This window comes from Alnus glutinosa, chromosome 11, assembly GCF_958979055.1.
Source record: "Alnus glutinosa chromosome 11, dhAlnGlut1.1, whole genome shotgun sequence".
Classification (NCBI taxonomy): Eukaryota; Viridiplantae; Streptophyta; class Magnoliopsida; order Fagales; family Betulaceae; genus Alnus; species Alnus glutinosa.
Window position 1 is genome coordinate 26,334,677 of NC_084896.1, and position 24,096 is coordinate 26,358,772.

Here is a 24,096-nt window from a genome sequence, read left to right on the forward strand (position 1 = left end):
CCTAACTATTAAATTTCTTAAAATTGTAGGTGTTATTTTCAAATTAAATTAAATGAGTAAAATTTTGTCACATCAATATTTATTAGTTATTTGTCTTTCAATATTTTTCAGTATTATTACATTTTACAATAAAAATATTTATCATTTAATTTTAAAGTAATAATTAAAATTTAAAGAAATTTAGTTAAATAAAATATCTGTCCTCTCTCATAAATCATATCAAAAGGTAGACCCCTCTTAAAATCCCAAGTCCCAGCTTTGAAGAACCACACCCAAACGTACAAATGAGAAAAACTCATAGAAACCAGTCTGAATAAGAAAAGCTGATAACTGAAAAACCCAACCGCCCCCTGATTCCGCCATTTCCAAATCCAAGTCCAAGTTTCTCTCTCTCTACCTAAGACGGTGGCGTTTTGTCGAATGTTCACCGCAAACCCTAGCTCCCTCTTCTTCCCGTCGAAGCCCTCCACCCTCCGCTGCCGCGCCGCCGGGGACATACCCGCCGGCCCCGCATTCCCGCGCTGGTTCCAGTTCCCATCCCCCGCCACCGCAGAAATCTCCGGCGGCGTCCGAATCGGCCACGACGCCGACGCAACCGCTGGAGACGGCTGGTCTAGGCGCGGCGTCGCCGCCGGAGGCAGCAACGGCGTTCAAGTGAATGCGAGAGAGAAGAAATGGTCGCGTCGTGGAGAGAGCTACTTGGCGGACGATAGCGACGCTCTTCCGCTTCCAATGACCCATCCGGACTCTTCTCCTGTCCCTCCCGAAGAGATCGACCGGCGGCTCCGGTGCAATCCGCAAGTTGAGGTTTTATTTCTCTCTTCGATTTTTTTGTTATTTTTTTTTTGCTTTCTCTTTTTTCGTTGAAATGTTAGGAGGGTTTGGTTTAGAGGGTTGAATTACAGAGATGATTTACTAGTGCCTGCAATTCCTCCACTTTCGTTTAGTAAATGTTTCAACAGAAAATTTGGACAAAGAGGTTCCTATAGTAAAGACATTGGTCAAACAGAACCTAGAAAAGGGAATCACTAGATTTTGATGCATTTTTTGAATTTGTAGGACTGTAAGGAAGTCGTGTACGAATGGACAGGAAAGTGTCGAAGTTGCCAAGGATCGGGATATGTCAGCTATTATAATAAACGAGGAAAAGAGACCGTCTGCAAATGCGTACCTTGCATGGGAATCGGTATTCTTCTTCTTTACTCTCATTTCCATGGAATTAAAAAGAGGATTTTACGTGATTATAGTATGTTGATATTTGTTGAGCTCAAGTTGTTTTTATTGAAAAGGCTTAAGAGGTCTTTGCCTGTTATGAAGTGAAGCACATTAATGCTGGCAATTTTTTATACGACCCGTGAATCCGAAGTGAAATTAACAGGTTAGGGTTGAGGAGTATGATCCGTTTAATTAAATTGGTCAGGTTACGATTGACCTATAAAATCTTATACTTATGTCTTGACACGTTCTGAATCCGACACCCGAACACCAATTGCCCCCCTAAAGCACATGCTTATCTTACCATTTTCGTATTTTGCTTATAGTCGAGACCCTGTCATGCTATATTTTCAATAAATAGGTTATAAAGCAACTAGGAGAGACTTAACTAAAATCATCTCCATAGTAAAACATGCATGGAGCTTGAGAATTATTACTTTAATACTACTGGGGATGGTTTAGGTATATGGTTATACATACATACATACAAACAGTAATTACCTCTTTGAAAGATGCACCAAGAAGAATAAATATTTAGACTGTTAAATTGCTCATGACATATGATGTTAATCTTGTTTTTCATCAGATAACTCTTGGTTTTGAGACCACCCATGTGGGATCTGTTTAGTGTTGCTCGTATACCCCTGTCTCTTCACCATACTCTGGCTAGAATAAGGTTTTACCTTCTGAAGAAGTTAGGTACTAATTTCCTGTAGGAGGTGGACCTTGACAGCCTAACTCAGCATCTTGCAGAAAAAATAACAAATGGATGAAAATTAGCATTTCCATTGTCAACTTTGGATTATTCCTCCTGATAGATATTAGTAGTGTCTTTTGTAGTGCCTTTCTATATTCCAGATCAGCTAATTTGGTCACAACTTTCTTTGCCAATTAACTGTCTTCTCTTAGCAGGTGAATTTAACCTATTCAACTTTCTAGATTCTTGTGATCTTTCCATTCCTTATCCCTTCTTTATGTTGGGTTCCTCTTGCCATGTAATATATGCACGTTAAAGTCCGGAAAGTTCTATACCGGCTTATAATGCTTATAATGCTTATAATGCTGGCTTTGCAGGATGTATTGATCTGAACCTGAGTCTTTTGGTTTCATATTCTTTTTTTGTTGATACATAATGATGGTTGGTTCTTTACTTGGATCTTCACATTGATACCAAAAATAGGTGACTTGTAGAGTGGTCTGAATACTACACCTGGCCATGCATCACATGAACTCCGGTTTTGATAAGCCATCCATTGCTGGACTGGTAATGTTCACATTTCAAGAGAGACTAGCTACTAAAAATTTATGGGAGATATGTGCCATGACCTAGATACTTGGGAACAATTCAATATTAATTAATTATATCCAGCAAACATTGCTGTTTAGAGGAACATGAGGGGATATAGGTGACTCATGTTGATTCTGTGAAGCTGTTGAATCACCCAAGTCTGTACTTCTGTGGAACTAGTCTTGTTTGAAGGGTTAGGCTAGTCTGCTAATTTGATCTCTCGATTACGAAGGTTGTGGTTTCAACACCAGTGATTCTGCATCCTCACTTTTGATGACATAAAGGTTCTGTTCAAGTTGGGGTTTGTTTTATCTTGGAGTATTTATTCTTCTTCTCTTTTTTCTTTTTTTCTTTTTTAAATTCCTGGAGGATAAAGATTCCCGAAACCTTACTTGAACAGAAATATTTATTCTCCTTGGTGGGCTTAGAGAATTTCATGACATTTATTCTCCTTCAAATGACTTGGTTAGCTAGTCCAAGGTTTGTTTGCTGCTCTTTGAGGGAGGGTTGAGAATTCGGAAGTTGCTGGTGTTCAATCGTGTTCTTTTAGGTAAATGATTGTTGCACTATGGGCTTGAGAAAGAGGCTTGATGGACTCTAAATTTGGTAGTTCATGGGCGGGTGGTGTTCTCTTGAGCCTTTTGGAGCGTTTGAGGTGGGGTTATGGAAGAATATTAGAAAAGGTAGGGAGAAATTTTCGTGTCATACAAGATTTGAGGTGGAATGTGGCTCTAAAGGAGACTTTCCCAAATTTATTTGGTATTACTCGTGCAAAGGATACCTCTGTTGCGACTCCCTTGAAGTTTTATGATGGCTCAAACCAGTGGAATGTGAGTTTTGCTAGAGCGGCTCATGATTGGGAGGTGGATGTCTTTGCCTCATTTTTTCAGGTGTTGTACTAAGTTAGAGTGAGACAAGGAAGTAAAAATAAGCTACGGTGTGTCCCTCGAAAAGAGGGTTGACATAGGGATGTCCTTGTTCTTTTTGCTATTTCTAGTTAGGTATTTTCTTTTGTATACTTCTTGTCTACTGACGAGTGTCTTACACTTTCAATGATATTTGTCGATTACTTACCTATTTTTTTTTTTGTTTGCGTGATTCCTTTTTGTGTATACCTTGTGTGTCGATGGGCTTTTCTTTATCAAATATATAGCTTCTGTTTCTCAAATTATGATTGTTATTAAGAAAACTTCCTATGAATACTTTTTTAGTAAATTGCTGTGTTTGCCTAAAGAAAATTATTTGTTGATTGATTAGAACGGTTACGTGAGCATTCTGGAGTCACAATATTCATGCTTGCAGGATATGTGCAGAAGATAACAGCTCGCAAGGACATTGAAGTAATGCAGGATTTGGATAATTGAAGACCACCATGACTCAAACAAATATAGCTTTCATTCTTACCCTTTTCTAACTCGGGAATGATACATATATTCATTTTGATGACATATACTTTCTTGTGCAACCTTTCGGCATAGTTTTGAAAGGAGGGATTGCACAACAAGCCAAAAGAGGATTTGTACCTTTTTGCAAAGAATGTATTCTTTTCTTCTGTACCATTGCTTTTCTACACCCAATATGCTGAGCATCTTCAATAGCTTATTTAAATTTTTATGGAAAATATATAGCTAACCAAAAGCAATTTTTTCTATTTTAGCTAGTTACTTTTCAAAAACATTATACACCAGCTTATTTAAATTCTGTGTCTATCTATTAAAATAATATTTTTAATAATTTTTTATTCATTTGTTTATAACAAGGGAGAGAATCGTGTAGATTAGCCAATGAGCTTTCGATTGATGCGGTCAAAAGCTTAATAGGATACTTAGAAGACAAGAATCCGAGGTAAAAGATTATTGAACGGCGGTGAGGAATCCTGAGGAGGCACCGTTGGGAAAAAGGAAGAAAAACGAATTCACAAGGCCATATGGGATCGAAGATTAGCGTTAACCAATGACTCTGTTATCAAGAAGAAATGGAAAATGGAGACAAGAAATTTAGGATAGTTCGGTGTTATATACTTACGTCCACTATTATGGAAGATCTCAATAAAACTACATTTTTACTTTCATTTCTTGATAATATTTACATTACAAGTTGTATTTATAGGAGAATGGGGTAGGTGGAGATAAAATAACTATGGTAATCGAACTAGAATGATTTGATTACGATTAAACATGATAACAATCAATCATTTATGATGAATCATATTCTAACACTATTACAGGGGGCACAAAAAGAATCTCTCATGTATGCCCACAATCTCTCATGTATTCCTCATATCTTATAAGTAAGAAGACAATGCCATAAAAGAAAATCGAAGGCCGTTAGGCTTTCATATCTCAATTGTATTTCAGTATCTGAATTCATCTGCCGCAAACACCAACAACATCACAGAAATGTCAAGACGAAAGTTCTTGTGTAAACCATCTAGCTTGTTTTCCTTCCGAGACAAGCAAAGCTCTGGCTTAAACCCTGCTTTCCAGCCAAATGAGAGTGAGATGAAGCAAGCATTTAACATGATTGATGCCGACAAGGATGGGAAGATTTCTCAAGAGGACTACAAGAACATGCTAAAAGTATTGGGAAAGGATGATTTGATTGAAGGAGTACCAATGATTTTCCGAAAGGTTGATCTGAACAGAGACGGGTTTATTGATTTCAAAGACTTCATGGAATGGCACAAGAAGGGAGGTTGGGTTAAATCGATGGACTTATATGTTGCTTTTCGAACATTTGATTTGAACGGCGACGGGAAAATATGCGCGGAAGACGTTCAGAAAGTGTTGAAGGGGTTGGGAGAGGAATGCAGTCTGGAAGATTGCCAGAGAATGGTGAGAGCAGTGGACACTGATGGGGATGGTGAGGTTAGAGTGTATGACTTCAAGACCATGATGACTCGCAGCATGTAGCGTGATTAGAGAGCCTATCTGTATGGGTATCTTTTGGTTACACTCCTTGTAAGATATATATATATATATATATATATATATATATATATGCCAATCAATGTGAATCTATTTTCACTTCTGTAAACCTGGTTTAACTCTAATGGAAATTAGTGCATATAGATTATGGCTTTGTTTAGGCTAAAAGCACGGGAATAGGATTATCGAGATAACCATTGAATGGTATAGATTAGATTTTATAGCATCTAACGGCTTACATGATGTTATATTATGTAAAAAGTTTAAATGATGTGGCAACGTAGCAATATATACCTCGTTAAATATTATGAAATCTAATCTAGCTCATAAAGTTACGTTAGCATGAGCTTTTAGCCGGAAGGAAGAGCTCCCATTAATCACTCCCAAGTTGCTTGGAAACCTGGGCAAGAGCCACTAGACTTGCAAGTTAACGTTCAACCTCTTTAATTTTTGTTGTACGGTGAGATTTGACCAAATTAGCTATTGGATCATATCCTTGTTTTCAATTTTTTTTTTTTTTGGTATATAAAGACATCTCTTATGATAACCATTGAATTTATAATAGACCATTATTGAATTTTGATTCTATGATAAGACAAGAGTGATATGTAGCATTACTCCTATTTCACAGTTGAAGTAGGGAGTAAGGTGCATGGCATAGATAAAACTCACAGAGACCACATAAATGATCCTACAGATAGCTCGATAAAGCTTTCGGTCGAGAGAGAGAGAGAGAGAGTTTGTTGAATATAGATGGGTGAGTATAAAAGTTAAGTCCTGCATCAAATATATATTACAAGTGTGGATGATTAAAATAACAGAGTTGCTCATAACCTATAAATTTAAGTTTTTAAGTTAGAGCAATGTCTCAATATATTACATTATGGTGTCACTAAAGCACTCCTTGAGTTGTCAATCTCCCGAATAATTGTAGATATATGCCTTGACACCAAACTCAAGATATACTTAGCAAAAAATTGGTATAAATTAATTGCATCCAGCAAACACTGTTGGAAAGTATTTGAATCACCCAAGTCTGTACTTCTGTGGAACTAATCTTGTTTGAAGGGTTAGGCTATTCCACCAATTTGATCTCTAGAGCATGAAGGTTGTGGTTTCAACATAACCTGAAACAAGGATCTCTGCACTGGAAACTTTGTTGAGGCTCTGTTGCTTTGATGATGAAGTGTTTATGGAGCTTCTAGTAAACAGGTGATGGGTCAAAGAACAACGACAAGCAAACAGAGACTCAGAAAGAGCTTCTTTCAGGTAGAAGAGACTACAAGTGTTTGATAAAATTCCTCTATGAAGATTTCTTTATTGATCGATAGTCTTTAAATAAGCAAAGCTACTGCAATTCTAATACAGCTCTAATTCCAACCCAACTAATAAATCCAAATCAAAAGAGATAAGAGTCCTGAACGTAGTCTTCTTCAACTCTTCCTACCCATTAGTAGACTCCTTTGTGGTTACGGCTTCTTACAACAAGCTCTTTTATCTTCAGAACTGAATTAAGTAATGTGCCTCATCTCTATTATCTTTTTGGCATATCAATGAATTCTGGGCTTTTGTCTTCTCTCTTTTGTTGGGTTTTTCTCAGCTTGACAATTGAATTTGCTAGTGGTTGGTCGATTCTTGCCGAAAGCTAAGACCAAGAAAAAAAAGTTTGGCAGAGGGTTATCCCTTCCCACTTTTGATGTACATACTTGAAGGGAAGGAAATATAAAGTTATTTGATGACGTAAATGTTCTGTTCAAGTTGGGGTTTATTCTGTCTAGGAATCTCTTCTTTATGCTTAGTGGGCTTAAAGAAATTCATTTGATTCTCTTTGCTTTTGGTGCGATTTCTTTCTGCGTAGATCCTACGTGTCGACGATCAAAATCCTTATCATTAGCAGTTCGAATTGAATAATTTTAAACGTTATTCTTGTCTCTTTTATGTCCCTTAAAAAATGATGTGACTTTTAAATCACAATTAAATTTGTGATAGATCACTATTAGATTTTGATCTAACGATAATTTTAAAAACCACACAATTTTTGAAATGACACAAAAATACATGTAGCATTACTCGTTCAAATTGTATATAATTCAAACAATCCATTTGTAGAGGATCCTTATATGTGTGTTGATGGTCTTTCCCTTATCCAATATGTAGGTTTTCTTTCTCAAATTATGTTCATTATAAGAAAAATTACTCATAAGAAATTTTTTAGTAAATTGCTTCATGTTTGCCTAAAGAAAATAATGCAACACTTGATTGTAATAGATACGTGAGGATTCTGCAGTTCACACACTACATTGGTGATTGCAGGATATATGCAGAAGGTAACAGCTTGCAAGGACATTAAAGTAATGGAGGATTTGGATAATAGATTTAGCGGTTTCAAAACGTCCACTTTAAAAAACTATATAGCGATTTCAAAATGCAGTTAACGAAAATGCGATTTTAAAAACGCAATTAAGCGTTTGAAGAAATCGCGATTCAACCTTTAAAATTTCGGTTCAATCTTTAAAATCGTACGTTTTTAAAAATGTACATTCTTTTCTGCGATTTGAAAACATGGAAATATTGCGATTTTGTTCAAAAGTGGGCGTTTACCGTACAAAATCGCAGGACCAAACGCACTCTAAACAAATATAACTTTGATTTATATCGTTTTCCCGCTCGGGAATTATACACAATCATTCTTATGTAGGTTCTTGAGCAACTTTTGGTCACAGTTTTCATGTAAAGTAACCTTCAGTTTTCTATAAACTGAAAGAAAACCAGCTTCTTAAATAGAAAGGAGAGACGGCACGACAAACCAGAAGAGGATTCGAACTTTTGCAAAGAATGTGTTCTTTTCTTCTGTACCATTGCTTTTCTACAGACCACATCTGTTGACATTCCTTATCGTTTCAGAATTAAAATGCTTTCTTCAAGGTTGCTTTATCCTCCTAACAATGGGAACAGAATAATATCTCGTATATATCTCGCAGCTTATATAAGTAAGAAGAAAAAATACAAGGCTTTTATCTGCATTCGATCATCTGCCGCAGACACTGATCGATCGACAGTATCACAGAAATGTCAAATATGAGCTTCCTGGATTTCCAGTACAACATCTCCAAGAGAAAGTTCTTGCGAAAACCTTCTCATCTGTTTTCCTTCAGAGACAGGCAAAGCTCAGGCTTAAAATCTGGTTTCCAGCCAAATGAGAATGAGATGAAGCAGGTGTTTGATAAATTTGATGCCAACAAAGATGGGAAGATTTCTCAGCAGGAGTACAAGGCCGTGCTAAGAGCATTGGGAAAGGGTGCGATGATCGGCGAAGTGCCGAAGATCTTCGAGGTGGCTGATCTGGACGGAGATGGGTTCATTGATTTCGGAGAGTTCATGGAAGTGCACAAGAAAGAAGGTGGAGTTAAGAAGATGGACATACAGAATGCTTTTCGAACATTCGATTTGAACGGTGACGGGAAAATAAGCGCGGAAGAAGTTCTTGAAATGTTGAGGAGGCTGGGAGAGAGATGCACCCTGGAGGATTGCCGGAGAATGGTGAGAGCAGTGGACATTGATGGGGATGGTATGGTTAACATGGATGAGTTCATGACCATGATGACTCGCAACATGAAGAGCGTTTAGACATCTCTGGATGGGGAGGAGTGGCATCTTCTGGTTGGGAGTAAATGCTGGATACTATATATATATATATATAGTCTTACAATTGTCTAACAATGTTGATATGTCACTCCAAATAAACTATTGGATTTTATTTTATTTTTAATTATTTAACAAGGATTAATCCAATGATTAATTGTGAGTGTCACGTCAGATTTATTAGATAAATGATGGATAGATTATAGCATCTACCCTTTCTCTTTGGTTAGGCTCCTTTATTAGATATGCCTATCAATGTAAAAGTATTTTACTTGTGTTGCTAATCTAGTTTGTTGTATTTCGAAGGAAATTAATGCATATGCTCGTTTGTTAGTAAGTTGTCCGAATTTTTTGAAAAAGTTGTGAAACCCACCTACCCAGGCAGCTAAGGATGTGGGACTCACCTGTCTAAGGCAGGTGGGCCCTACAACCCCTCTCTTAAGCTACCTAAATTTTTGTTAAATTCAGATGACCTAATTTCAAGAAATCTCAATCCAAACTTAGGAGTTAAAGTTGAACCTTTTTTTTTTTTTTAGTATAGTAAGATTTGATCAAAATAACTCTTGGTCTATTGTTTTTTTTTTTTTTTTTTTTTTTAAATTTTTTTTTTATTTAATTCATTCCAGCAATCATTTCATTGATGAAAAAGAGCTTGAAACTGATACAATATCGAGAATACATTGAGGAGCTTCCTCCATATGAACTTGTTGTTCCATAATAGAAAGCGCTTTCTTAGCTAGTCTATGAGTTTCTCCATTCGCCTCCTCGATATACATTGAGGAGCTTCCTCCATATGAACTTGTTGTTCCATAATAGAAAGCGCTTTCTTAGCTAGTCTATGAGTTTCTCCATTCGCCTCCTTTCTAACATGATTCACCTTCCAATTCTGCAAGCAATTAAGCACTACTCTAGCGTCGTCACTCGTCAATCAATTGGCCATATCTGCACCAATTTTTTTCTTCCTTCCTCATTGCATACACAACCCTTACAATCCCAATTCTCTAGTAAATACCACAACCCGTAAAGTCATTGTAGCCTCTGCAATGACCGACTCAGTGATATTGTGTTTGTGAGCTATTAATGTCGCCACTAGCTCCCCCCCCCCCCACATGATTCGGCACAATCACACTAATGCCCATTTTCTTTTTAACCTTATCAACCGCTGCACCCCAATTGACATTCGCAAACCCACATGTAGAAGCCTTTCCACTTGTGGTTCGACAAATTACCACCTTCACTTTGTCCGTTCAGCCTTGCATTGGCACTTTTGAATGCCCTAAGTGTCTCTGATGCTTTACTAACAATTTGAGTACAATGACAAAAATTCCTCCCATAAATCAAGGAGTTCCTCCTAAACCACATTAATTCAAAGTCATCGTTTTCTAATTTATTATGAAGATCCTCCATAATATGGATAAAGTCCTCCTCCATGCAACTTTTTTGTAGCTTCCTACCACACATGCTCTATACATCTCTTGCCGTCGGACAATTCCAAGGCGTGCCCTGTAGTTTCCACATCTAGCCCACATATAGGACATAGTGGATTTGCCGCTATTTTTCGCTTAAGCAAGTTAGCTTTTGTGGGTAACGCATTATTACAAACCCTCCCCATAAATACCTTAAATACATTGGGAACCTCCATCTTCCAAATCCTTTTCTAGACTGGGATTAGGATCCTTTATAATTTTAAAGAAATTTGAAATTCTCAAATTATGTGAATTCAAACCGTTTTTTACATCGAATGACGTGAAAAATGCTACATATTAAAAATATGAGAACCTAATAAAAATATACTCAATTTTCATTGTTAACATGTCACGTTTTTAATATGTAACATTTTTCATATCATTCGATGTATGAAACGACTTAAATTCATATAATATGAGAATCTCAAATTTTTTTACAATTGTAGGAGATCCTAATCTGACCAACAAACATTGGTTTGCCTCCTACCAAGTAGTTCCATACTTTTAGGAAACTAAAGAGCATTTTCGTTGAACTAGCTATTCTTTAGCTAATTTTTAGTTAGAAAACCTACTTTTTCTCTTAATTCCCTTGTCCCCACTTTTTAAAAACACCCCACACTCCATCCTCTAAAACTTTCTCTACTTTCTTTTAATAATAATATATTAATTTTTTATTTTATCTCATCTTTCACTCTCTCCACATTTGCTCTCCACATTTGAAGGGTACAAAATTCAATCGAAAGAAAAGTTTGGAGAATGCGACAGTTGCTAGCTAGATTTGAAGAGCAACAGTAAAACTCCAAAATTACTTTTGCAATAGCTAGTTCAATGATACTTTCAAGGGTCCTAACTAAAATTTGGCTAAAGAGTTACTTCAATTATTCAAATGGAAATGCTCTGAGTATGATTTGAGGATGTGTTAAGCATATTTGCATGATAATCTAAGTTGACTCTCATGGGTCACTAGTTGTGCTTAATTAACACATATATGTGATATTCCTATAGTGCCAATCACAGTAAACCTCTACTAATCGCTTATATAACCCAAATCAACCTAATATACACATAATATGGGATTCAACACAATCCACTCAATGCCCTCGTACAATCCAAATCCACACAATTTTAGAATATCACATTTTGAGTCAAACCTGTCAAAAGTTCTTTAATCAGACACTGAGAACTAGAATATAGGCATCGAAACAAAAGCCACCATAAAATATACAAAAGCTGAACTACAAACACCTTACTAAAGCACAAATCATCCCGTACCTAGAAACCAACAGACAATGCAATCAGGTCTACAAATTTCTTTTGCACGTTTGAAGATACATCCATGTACAAAGTAGTCTCATGGAATTTTAAGACTCATGCTACTGACAATAGCCAGACATTGCTTCCTACACTTGAAGGGATTGAACAAATTCCGACCTCACCTAATATCTAGGATTCTAAATCCGGAGTTGGAAACATATTAAGATGCCTACATAACCAACAAATTATTTGCTTCAATTTGTCCTGAAGAGGAACTTCCATGCATATTTTAATACATCAAATTGAGTCTCCTTTATACCTGACAAATGGCAACCCAAGTCCTAAAATGAAATGCCATCTCTGCACAAAAAGATTAACATCTCAAAAGTTTCTGTTAATTGCTTTTAAGTTATCTTGAACATAAACATAGATATTTCAGTAGTATGGTTATGGTGCATAGAAAGAAACTATAAGGCATAAAATAATGTGCCAATGGTAATCTTATGCAGATTGGAGTGTTGGCACTGCAGTTTTGAAGTCTCTGTAGAATACTTGTTTCTGGTTTGATTGGATGGTGTGGGAATGGAGGATCTGTATGGTGATAAAGTAGATAGACTTCAAACTAGTCTGGAGAGATGGATAGAAGAAGATATTGTAGCTGAAAGAGGAGTAATAGTGAGCTTGTTTTTGGTCTTTCAGCTTACCCTCTTTGAGGGTTTGGAAAAGTGTATTGTTTCAATTGTAATATTTTTTAGTGTTGCTTAGCTTGGATAGCTCACACTATTAGTTTGGTGTCTAGGAAACTGGATGTTTCCTTATGTCTTCTAGCTTAAATGCTAGAGTACTTGTAATTCATTGCTGATATATGAAAGATTTACTCGTTCATCAAATAAAAAAATGTGCCAATGGTAAGAGGACATACTTTAACAAATAATTAATTGAACGTCAAAGCAAGCAGAGAATACATTATATAACAATAGACGGTTCACCTCCAACCATTGTCACTGGAGTTTCTGTCCACAATATCGCAATTTTGCACTCTACACACCAAATTGCAACTGGAAAGAAAATCTCAGTGGATCTGTGTATTAAAGTTTACAGTTTGAAGGACTTCACCAATAATCCCCACAAGAGCATTTGCCATCCTTGAAATGGTGAAACCGTTTGTTGTCCCTAACAATTAGTTCCCTCCCAACAATCTTGGACATGATCTTGATGGCATTGTGACAGTCACCACAGATACGGAGGTTCTTGATGATCCTCAGAGGCGTTCTTGCTGGAGTACTAATCAGACCATATGCAATTGCCAAACGCTCACTATGATAGAGCAAGGCCTGCTCCTTGGCCTCCTGATCAATGTCATGAAGAACATATCTCGTGTCTGGCACATAACCTGCTTCTTTCATCCCACTCAAGGCCTTCAGCTTTTCATCATCCTTGTAGAGAGTTGGGTTTCTAAACTCAATGATTCTGTTTTTCCCATCAAGCATGCTGATTGCAGTGCGCTTTTTTGGTGGTGGGGTAGGGATATTATTAGCAACAGCCTTCAACGGATCAAGAACAACCATTAACTCCTCAGCACGGTCTTCAAGATCCACATCTCCATGAATCCGAGCATAATTCCTTAAAGCATCCCAAACCCCCGCCGTGGGCTCAAACGGAAGTCTCCCTACGAATTCCACTGCTTCATTAAGATGCCCACACTTCCCTAGTACACCTAGAAGCCCCATATATTGCTCAAACCCCGGATCAATACCATACTCATTCTTCATCGAATCAAAATGTATAAATGCTTCTTCCACAGCATCCGCACTAGCACAAGCCGAAAAAACTGCAAGGAAAGTCTCCCCAGTGGGTTTCAACTGCAACTGCCTCATCTCCTCAAACAGTTGCAACCCCTCATCACCTAACCCATTATCCGCATACCCATTAATCATCAAATGCCAGGAGTGAATATCCCTATTGGGCAAATGATCAAACACCCTTCGCGCATCAGTCATGGCCCCACACTTCCCATGCATTTCAATCACCTTATTAATCAACCGAGAATCACCCCGGCACGTTGACTGCAAAAAGAAATCATGAACCTTTTTCGCATTCTCATACGACTTCAATTCCCCACAGCACTCAAACAACCTGTAGAAACAATTCCAATCGGCTTTAACCCCTTGTTCCATCAATTCAATAGCTTCCTTGACCTTCCCCATTTCGCAAAACCGCCTAAGGTCTTCAATCGAAGGCAGAGGAGGAGAAGAAACCGGGGCTGGGTCCTCAACCACCTGCCCTCTATTAGGGTTTTGGACCTGATGGGTCCCCAGATTAGGGTTTTGGACCTGTTGGGTCCCCAAATTAGGGTTTTGGACACGTGGGTACCCCTGATTTTGGTAGTTCCATTGGTTTGGGGCTCTGGGTTGTTGAAAATTGGGGCTCTGAGGGTTCACACGGCTAGGGTTTTGGTCCTGAGAATTCCACTGATTAGGGTTTCCATGCTGAGGATAACCCCGACCCTGATTGGGATATTCATTGATGGGAAAGTTCTGACCCTGGTTAGCATATCCACGATCGGGATAGCTCTGGTTCTGGGTCTGCGGGTTCCAGCCCTGGTTTTGCGGGACCCACTGATTCGGGTTTCTCTGGTTCTGAACGCCCCAAGACTGTGGTTGTTGCTGTTGTGGTGGTGGTGGTGGCGGTGCAGGGGATCTCTGATAGTCATTGGGTCTCTGATAGTCGTTTGGGATTGCTGAGGCGCTTAGGGTTCTGATTAGGGATAGGGTTTTGTTGTTATTGCTGTTGTTGTTGTTGTGATTGATGCTGAAATGAGAAGGATGTGGAGGTCGTACCTTGAAGAAGGAGGAATCTATTCGGCTTCGTGCGCGCCGGATCGCCATGAGCGACGCCATTTTGTGAGCTGGAGTGAGCTTCGAAATGCAAAACCCTATACTCAGAGTCACTGAGATAAACCCTAACAATAAGGGTGTGAGGGAAGCAGAGGCCCAAATGCTTTGCTGGGCTTTTATTCTTTTTTCAAATTCTTTGTCTTATTTCTGGAAATTTGGTTCTGTGGATCTTGGTTAATGACCGCATATTTGCTTTGTGTTTGGGCCGGGTTGGAAAATAGGAGTAAGACTTCATTTGGTTGTTAGAGGATCAGCTACATTCGAGATACCGAGAGACGGCCCATACTCGCTAGGGCTGGCAAAATGGGTTACCGTTTATGGTCAATCCGAATTTGACTCGTTTAGTTAAACGGGTCAAATAGGTCAACACTATCACAACACAACACGACCCGTTTGACACAAACAGAATCTTACTAGATGCAATAGTGAGAATTTTTTCTGAAATTGATGAAAGCTGAACAAAGCAATGACGCGTAGAGGTATAAAGGTTTACGGGTCGTGAACTTCTTTCCTAGAGAAAAAGCACTTACAAATTTTAAGAAATAAGTATTATGACTCGACCCTAAACAAGTAGCTGCAACTACTCCGAATTAGTTGAGGCAAAACCTTGAATATCCTCGCATAAAAAAGTATCGTACGAATAATTTGAATGTATGGAGTTCACTAACATCAAATCTAATCTTATCAAGAAAAATTGGTTTTATGAATATTAGTAATGGATGGGATATGTGCTTTTAATTTGCATTTGGAGCATCTCCAATTCATTTGAACTGGAAATGAGCCGATTAATTTAAGTGGAAGGGTAAAATTGTCCAAAAATTATGAAAAGACAATTTTGTCCTTATTTTTATACTAACAGGCTTCTCGCTAGTTCATTTGAACGATCCTTGTTCCTTTAATTTGGACTGGGTTGGAGAATATGCAAGTAAGGCTTCCCGTTTAGCTCTTCAAATATGAATTTAAAATTCGAAAGCATTTTTGGACCCAAAAATTAATACCGTTGAATTAATTTGAATGTATTGGGTTCTCTAACTTTAAGAGAAAGTAGAGGGTTGGATTCAAGTACTTCAAGCAGCATCTTTGTTTTCTCTTTCTTTTTCTTTTTTTTTGGTTGGGCTATATTAATCATATTCGGGAAAATATATTTAATGGATCTTAGTAATGGATTGGATCTATTTTCGGGTTGGGATGGGATTGAATTGGAGAATACCATTGATGCTTCATTTGGCTGCAGATTATGAACCTAAAATTTGAAAGCATTTTTTGCTTTTGGGATCTAAACACCATGGGATTAATTTTAAATAAGATCAAAATGTCCAAGCTGATGATTTGTTTGAAGACATGACATCAAGGAAAATTCTTGGTTGATACATTACGTGATATTAAAGACAATCAGAGTCCTTCCTCTTTCCCCTTTTTCCTTTTTCCTCTCCCGTATTGAATAGAAAAAAAAAAAAAAGTCTTATAGCTTTGCCACCAATTGAAGACGAAGAATATCTCAACTTTATCAACTATGTAAAAAGATGAGATAAGACATACAAAAAAGCTTAATGGACCATTTTGTAAAAAACAAAAATTTTGCAGCTATCAACAGTAATTCAGTTTACTTTATGCTTGTAAAAAGTAAAGATGTTTTCTTGATTGTTTTTTTCTTGTTCATTCTTCTATAAATTAAAGAGCAATAGTCTCATTGTGAGAACATCTAGTAAGATAAGAGGAGTGTTTTTCACATAATGTATAAAAAATAAAAAAAAATAAAAAAAAAATGACCATCATATATATATAGTATGTCATAAAAACACCTCAAAACGAGAATCACATAATAAAATATATATTATTACAATTTTTTTTATTCCCCATCGAAAATGACAAGCAAACACTCCAATTAACAATATATAGCATGAATCGTACAAGTAATGCTACATTTTCAACTCCCTTACAATTTTTTTTCAACTCAATGGCATATGTTATTATGTGATTGTAGTCGTCACGTCAACCACTAAAAATAATTAACACATTAAAAATTACTTGTTGACATGTGTTGACAAATTATAAAAAAGTTGTAGATATGATAATTTTGAAATCATATATACAACTGAAAAGAAGCTGAATAAGCAAGCAGCAGGAGCAGCAGCAAAGGGGCCTAGATAGCTTGATGTTCCCTTTCACCTTGTCATGCCTGGTGCCACCATTGGAGCTACTGTAACTCCACGCCTCTGTCTATCCAAGTTCGCTTCCCAGCCTTCATTCCCAAGAACCACCCGGCCACAAGAAATAAGTTCCCAGTAAAATAAAATTAAATCATTTTTTAAAATAAAAAATAAAACCAAGAACGTACGAATTAGGTGGAATAAATTATTATGAAAGTAGCCACTCATGCAATCAACAAATAGTTAAATTTAAAGGTATTGATCAACAGGTTCGAGGCCTTGCATAATATCTATATATCGAACCCATCGAAATCTTTTGACTAGACAAAATCAAGCTTTTAATAAACTGAAAATGGTCTTTGTTTAATGTAGTTATGCATCATCAACTGGGAATCTTTTCGTTGAGGACAGATAACATCCCACTAAAGAAACATGCATACACAATCCGCGATGTGAATTTCTTTATTATGACAACGAGGTTCCTGACCATGCACTAATAAAATCAATTGCAGGAGTATAAGACAATGACTGGGTCAATGCTAGCCTCATTTCTCAGATAAGATAGGATCCAAACATGGGCGGACTGATTGACACTTGTTCGGGTAGATGGGTATGAGAGTTCTTTCATATTTTTTGTCCGAATTGTATTCAGACAGTAAAATTGTTAGAAATCTCTATTTAAGGAGGATCCGAATCTCCAACAAATGTGTGAAGACTTCTATAGAACTTATCTATCTAAACAGGTAGGAGGGTGCCCAAGACCTGTTCGAATAAGTAGGTCTTATGAGAATTCTTCATATTTATTGTCTGAATTACTAATAACCTAAACAACAAAATTGTTAAGAATCTTTGTACATGCTAGTATTGACTTAGTTAATAACTTGCGATCGAGCTAGGCTGAATGATAATATGCAAGTTTAAGAACTTGCCTCTCAATCTGAAAAATGCGAGGGGCATTGCTTTGAGAAAAACGATCTCGAAGGTCTTCCCATACCTCTTGGGCTGTGGTATTGCATGTCTCTACATGTCTCTACCTCCTGGTCTTCGGCGACAGGGGGAGAACCTCGTGTGTCGCCTCCACAAGTCATTATATGGCCTAAAACAAGCTTCTCGACAATGGTTTGCCAAGTTCTCTACAGCCATCCAAGCTGCTGGATTTGTTCAATCCAAAGCAGATTACTCATTATTCACATGTCGGAAAGGCAAGTCTTTTACAGCATTGTTGATATATGTCGATGATATTCTTATTACGGGTAATGATGTTAATGCCATATCAACTCTCAAACAATTTCTGCATAGTCATTTTCGGATTAAAGATTTGGGTAACTTGAAGTATTTTTTGGGCATTGAAGTTTCTCGATCAAAGAAAGGTATCTCCATTTCGCAACGAAAATACACTTTGGAAATTCTAAAAGATAGCGGACTTTCAGGTTCTAAACCTGTGAACTTTCCCATGGAGCAAAATGTAAAACTCTCGGACTCAGGAGAATTGCTTAAAGATCCATCTCAGTATAGGCGACTTGTTGGACGCCTAATTTACTTGACGATTACCCGACCGGACATCACTTATTCGGTCCACGTGCTAAGCCGATTTATGCATGCACCTCGCAAACCACACATGGAAGCTGCCTTGCGTGTGCTGCGTTATTTGAAAAATAGTCCAGGCCAAGGTTTGTTTTTCCCTTCTCAGAATGATTTCTCTTTGCGAGCATTTTCAGACTCGGACTGGGCTGGTTGTCCAATATCTCGTAGATCCACTACGGGTTATTGTGTTTTTTTGGGATCCTCTTTGATTTCCTGGCGGACAAAGAGGCAGAAAACTGTATCCCTCTCCTCAGCAGAAGCCGAATATAGAGCCATGACAGGTACATGCTGTGAATTATCTTGGCTACGATCATTATTGACAGATTTAAGAGTATTGCATCCGAAGCCAGCATTGTTGTATTGTGATAACACAGCTGCCTTACACATAGCAGCCAATCCCGTTTTCCATGAAAGAACTAGACATATAGAGATGGATTGCCATTTTATCCGTGACAAAATACAAGATGGCTCGATTGAAACCAAACATGTTGCTTCAACAAACCAGCTTGCGGATGTGTTCACTAAGCCATTGGGAAAAGAAATTTTCTCAAGTATGATACGCAAGTTGGGAGTTCTTGACATCCACTCTCCAACTTGAGGGGGAGTGTTGAGGAAGACAAGATACCCGGACATAATATCGGGGCATTCCTCAACAAAATATATTGTATTTACTTTGTTTCCATTTGTATTGCTCTGTTTCCGTTAGTATTTGAATTGCCCAGAATAGTCTAGCGTAATTGTAGGAAATCACCTTGTATAAAGTTGTATCTTCTCAGTCAATGATTATTCATTCAAGGAAAACAATTTTTCCTTCTTTCATCCTCTTTACAATAATCAGAAAGTAAGTTGTTTTCAATAGGCTTACGTGAAGAACCTCTGCTAACTACATCAGCAATCTGTCCAAATGTGATGCAAGGGCAGATGCAAGTGATCAAACCTTAAAAACATAAAAATTGAAAGAAGATAGCAAAAAAAACATGGTTTAATGTCTGTACAAGTAGTTGACTAACGAATGAATCAGTAGGAAAGAAACAGATCGAAAAAATAACTAATAACACACTCAGTCCAGCTCATATAACTGTCTTCAGTTCAACTTATCTACAGATCTGGGTGTTTGAACGAGTTCTAGCTCTCGTTTAAGAACCCATAAAAGTTCTTTCGATATCTAGCTTGTTCTAACGAGACTTTGAACGAGAACCCAGAAGGGCTCGTTCGATATCTCGTTCGTACGAGACTTCGAGCGAGGTCTATATATTGATAACTAGATCTGATGATGTATAGTTTATGGCTAGAAATTGGTGGTGAAGGTAGATCTTTACAATTTGCAGGATCATCACAACAATGGCAAAGACCAGTGGACCACTTCCCTGGAACAGCATGAGCTCGCACACCAGAGGCTATATATGGAGGAGCATACGGCTGTGGAGAATGGCTAGTATTTGGATGTCCTGAAGCCGGGAAAGGAGCTGGATGGTGTTGATCACCTGCTTGTTTCTCATGATCATGTACTAGAGGATACATTTTTCTGGTTAACTTAACAAAGATTGTGTTAAGCTACCGTTTTTGGTTCTGTCACGAAAGAGTAAAGCTTGGGGATCTAATTATATGGTCACATGCAAAGATTTACAATTTGGACTTTCGTGATAATAATAAATAATAATAATAAAAAACTCTCAAATTGTAATTAAATATTTTCTATCTAGAATATGTGGACTCACTTGCGGTTTTGATCAACTACCAAAATCTTAAAAAATGCAGCCCTCCTTAATTCTCAGTATAAATTCTAGGAAGTTCCACACAGTAAGATGATGTCTACAATGCAAGTTCCTTGAGCATTCATGACACAAGCTGTGATCAGATTCCAAGTCTATCAAGTCAGTCAAAGTTTCTTTCTATTTTTATTTGGGATTTTGGGAGTTTCCACCCAGCATGCAGCAGCCATGGGCCTATATTCTTTTACATGTGGTATTTAGCTTTAAATAAATCTAGACTCTTCAGTCTTTCTCTTTGGATTTTCCTCGGCACTTGCAAACATAAATATACTACTTTTTTACCTTGGCACCTACCTTGGTACTTGGGGCTTTGCCAACCCCAAAAAGTTTAAAAGCCCCATAAATATACTACTTTTTTCACCTTTCATACGACATGTCTACTCTTATAACAAACATTTTTAACTTTAAATGTGAATGTGTTGTGAACACGTATTTGATTTGGAAGCAAAATATCTATAAATTTGATTTTTAAAAAACGCAAGAATACTAAAATTTAATTTATCAAACTATTCTTCACACTACAAAAGGGGCAATGGATTGAGGAAAAAATTGCTATGAATTTTATTACATAAATGATAATGGATAGATTTCATTTCATGAAAGACCGTCGTTGACCATAATTCAAAAATGATATTAAGTTCTTTTCTGGATTCTTTTTATTCATTTTTGTTGTAAATTAAGAAACTTTTGTATTCGAAAAGAAAGTTTTCTTTCAATTTATAGACATGTAACTTATATATATATATATATATATATTTTGATTCTGCCCCTGTTTACAAAAAAAGAGGTCTTTATATTGCTGCCACACAATAAACATCCCAAGAACTATTCAAATTCATGTCATACTCTCCCACCCTTGGGTAGCTTGAGATTGGTACGTTACACAACTTACACCAGATGGTCCTATAATAAATGACTAGTGCAATTGCTTATTGTTTCAAGGCATGTGAAACTTCCAGCTCCCCTGCATTAATTATTAAACAAAGTTGATCAGCTTGGACTATTGACAAAAATATTATTTATTTATTCATTTGGTGAAGCTGCTACATTGTTATTTTTATGTTTTTATTCCTTTAATTTGTTTCTTGATACTGACAACTGGAGGACTGGTAAGTGTAAGTCTCCGTTTTTGTCTTATGATATTGTTTTGAGTCTTTCGTTTTTGTCTTGTTTCTTGTTTCAAGCAATATGAAGTTTTCCCTTCCCATGCACTATACCATGAGTTTCTGAGTTGGAAAATTGAGTTTTTGTATATATATACATGCATTTGGAATCAGAAACTGAAGTGTAGACAGACGAATTTTTTATTTTTTATTTTTTTTAAAAAATAACAATAATAATAATTGAAGGGAAGGAAATTAATTTTTGAGGGTTTACCTTATAAAAGAATATAATTTTTTTGAAAGATGTTTTAAATTTTTGGGAGGCTCAAGTCTTCTGTTAGATCCCCCTCGCTATGTGTAGGCCAATAGCTGAACTATATATACAGTTGTTTATAACAATTTTAGTAATTTAAAGAACATGAACGCAATCTATAATTTAGAGGACAATTTGGTAGTAGTTTGTAACATGTTATGAGAGTTTAGAAAGAAAAAAAAAAAATGATGTAACATATTTAAAATCTTAACAAATTTCAAGCTAAAACACGATCCACTTTTTTCTTCTTTCTTTTTTCCTCTTATTTTTTTTCAGCACTTCTAATATTTTGTTTCTTAGTTCTGTCATTCTTTATTTCTTTGATATTTCATATGTTATACTTACTAGTATCAGCGTCGTTGATTTTAGTTTTGTTATTATGAATTCCGTCGCGTGTCATTGATTTTAATACAAAACTAATTAAATTTTATTTATAATTGTTTATCTTATAAGAAAGTAAAATAGATTAGTTATATTGTTTATTGAGAATAATATATTAACAAAATTTGAACATATATTGATTAGTAATTTTACATCTTAAAAAGGTAGAAGAATGATTTTTAGATTGTTTTTAATATTTAATATAAAAAATTATTTTAAAATTAAAAAAAGGCCCAATTTTAACTTTATGTTTTAGGCGTCAATTTTTAATGAGTCGCCCCTAGTTTCACCACTTACAGTTGACACATGACGAGTCAAACAAGAGCTATATGACATGAGTAAGGCTATAAATCACATTTTTATTTCACAATTATTCGACAATATTGACGTGGTTCTCCTAACCAACCATTAAATCAGTAATAACAACAAAAATTTTAAGGGCTGATTAAGAATTTAAGACTATCACATCAGCATTGTAAAATAGTTATAGGATAAAATTGTTGTTTCTAACATTATTTATATGATATTAATTGATCAATCTAATGTGACTTATTGTGAAAGATTTGGCTTAGGTGTTTCAACAATCCAGATTTAAGTTCTCATAAAAAAAAAAAAAGGGCTCAAAATTAAATTTGTATTATTAAAAAATTACAACACATATGATGAAGCCCTTTTACAGCACCTAAGCCAAATCATATTGTTTATTAATTGGAAATGTAAGTGGACAGAGTGACATATTTGAAATCAAAGGAAAAAATTAGGGCTCATTTGAGTGTGCGAATTTTTTTTTTTTTTTTTTTTTCTGCATTATATTCTACAATTTTATATTTTCTTTAAAATTGCGAATACTGAGAGAACTTGTTTTTTGAAATTATGTTTGGATGATTTAGAGAACTTGAGACAAAATTAAAAAAAGTTAAATAAAACATGAGTATAATTTGAATTCCTAAAAATAACCCAAATATGTTTGTGAAAAATAATAAAATATAAAAATAATAATAATAATAATAATAATAATAATAATAAGTGCTTCCCAAACATGCCCTTAGAGCACTTGTAGTGAACTCACCAAAGAGACGAAATCGTGAAAATCAGACGAGCTTCATCCATTTCCTGTCTGCAACGAACTCGTCTCTGCTACAGGAAATTTGGTGAGTGCCGATTTGGCTCGTCTGCTCTGCTGAGCCAATTTCCTCTCGTCTCTTCTTACTTTTCATTTGTTTATTACCCTTCCCGCGCTCTCGATCTCCTGAAGCGAAAATTGGAGCTCCTTCGCACCTTTTCTCACAAATCACCTCTGCAAGCTTTTGAATCCCAGGTTTGTTTTGCTTTTATGGGTTTGGTTTGATTTGGTTTATGGGTTTTGATTTTGAATCTCATATTTTGATTTTAATGTGTGGGTTTTAAATCTCTCTTCCTCTTGTCTGTGGCTGAGTTGCGTGATAATTTTTAGTTAATTGTAAACCCACCAACAGAAACTTTGTGGTTGAAGGGGTTACAAATGATTTACTGGGTTTTGGTTATGGGTTTCTTGGATATATTTGTTTCATTGGAATGTTGCGGTTGGGGAACAAAGGTATAGGGCGAGAATGGGTGCAAATAGACGAAAAGCAATGGTGTCTTCGTTGGTGTTGCTACTCTCTCTGTCTTTGCCAATTTGGTGAATGTGGTGTGCTTAAAAACATGTTTATTGTGTTTTTGTGTTTACAGAGAGCAAAGTCTTTTCAAACAAGTACCAAACAAGCTTTTTTTCCTCTTCCGTGGATGCAATCAACTTTTTAGCTTTTATGTTTGTCCGTAACTTTGGAACATTTTATAATGAGGGAAAGAGAGAAGAGGCTTTCATTATTATTTTTTTGTTCAGTAGACCCTCTCTGAAGTTCTTTTTGGGAATATATGTCAGCAGCTAGAACTCTGAATGGATTCCCGAGTTTCTATAATCTCCTTTTAGTTATAGGATAAAAGAGGAACATGGTTTTGCATGCAGAATACATGTTTATAGTGAGAATGAAGAGTGCAATATTATTTTTTTCTATAAGAAAGAATGTAATATTATACAATCGATGACTTGAAATATATAAACCATGAAGGAGACATATGTACA

The 24,096-nt window shown here is 36.4% G+C and overlaps 6 protein-coding genes across 7 annotated transcripts in view; 3 read left to right on the top strand and 3 right to left on the bottom strand.

The window, feature by feature from the left end:
- The first annotated feature begins 234 nt into the window (after window positions 1-234).
- LOC133882241 (protein disulfide-isomerase SCO2) lies at window positions 235-4,062 on the top strand. 2 transcript variants are annotated; one of them, XM_062321366.1, is made up of 3 exons: window positions 235-807; window positions 1,060-1,186; window positions 3,761-4,062. In XM_062321366.1, the coding sequence occupies exons 1-3, from the start codon at window positions 421-423 to the stop codon at window positions 3,865-3,867; spliced, it is 621 nt and encodes a 206-aa protein (XP_062177350.1). In that variant the 5' UTR covers window positions 235-420; the 3' UTR covers window positions 3,868-4,062. The 2 variants fall into 2 exon arrangements, with proteins under 2 accessions (XP_062177350.1, XP_062177351.1); XM_062321367.1 differs by having other exon boundaries at window positions 3,806-4,062.
- Window positions 4,063-4,617: 555 nt separating this feature from the next.
- On the top strand, window positions 4,618-5,590 carry LOC133882536 (calmodulin-like protein 30). The gene has a single exon (XM_062321736.1). The coding sequence runs from the start codon at window positions 4,903-4,905 to the stop codon at window positions 5,413-5,415; it is 513 nt and encodes a 170-aa protein (XP_062177720.1). The 5' UTR covers window positions 4,618-4,902; the 3' UTR covers window positions 5,416-5,590.
- A 2,847-nt stretch (window positions 5,591-8,437) lies between these two features.
- On the top strand, window positions 8,438-9,241 carry LOC133882153 (calmodulin-like protein 30). Its single transcript, XM_062321262.1, has one exon. It carries the CDS (start codon window positions 8,500-8,502, stop codon window positions 9,055-9,057), a length of 558 nt encoding a protein of 185 aa, XP_062177246.1. The 5' UTR covers window positions 8,438-8,499; the 3' UTR covers window positions 9,058-9,241.
- A 3,451-nt stretch (window positions 9,242-12,692) lies between these two features.
- Window positions 12,693-14,769, bottom strand: LOC133882083 (pentatricopeptide repeat-containing protein At2g15690, mitochondrial). The gene has a single exon (XM_062321184.1). It carries the CDS (start codon window positions 14,690-14,692, stop codon window positions 12,905-12,907), a length of 1,788 nt encoding a protein of 595 aa, XP_062177168.1. The 5' UTR covers window positions 14,693-14,769; the 3' UTR covers window positions 12,693-12,904.
- A 1,912-nt stretch (window positions 14,770-16,681) lies between these two features.
- LOC133882507 (protein PLANT CADMIUM RESISTANCE 2-like) overlaps window positions 16,682-24,096 on the bottom strand; it is a 31,109-nt gene continuing 23,694 nt past the window's right edge. The window contains exon 4 of the mRNA XM_062321696.1: window positions 16,682-16,931. Coding sequence (XP_062177680.1) covers window positions 16,855-16,931 — 77 coding nt within the window. The 3' untranslated portion in view covers window positions 16,682-16,854. The remainder of the gene's footprint in view (window positions 16,932-24,096) is intronic.
- Window positions 19,200-20,014, bottom strand: LOC133882509 (cell number regulator 9-like). Its single transcript, XM_062321698.1, has 2 exons — window positions 19,743-20,014; window positions 19,200-19,360 (listed from the first exon to the last, which is right to left on the bottom strand). Exons 1-2 carry the CDS (start codon window positions 19,942-19,944, stop codon window positions 19,215-19,217), a joined length of 348 nt encoding a protein of 115 aa, XP_062177682.1. The 5' UTR covers window positions 19,945-20,014; the 3' UTR covers window positions 19,200-19,214.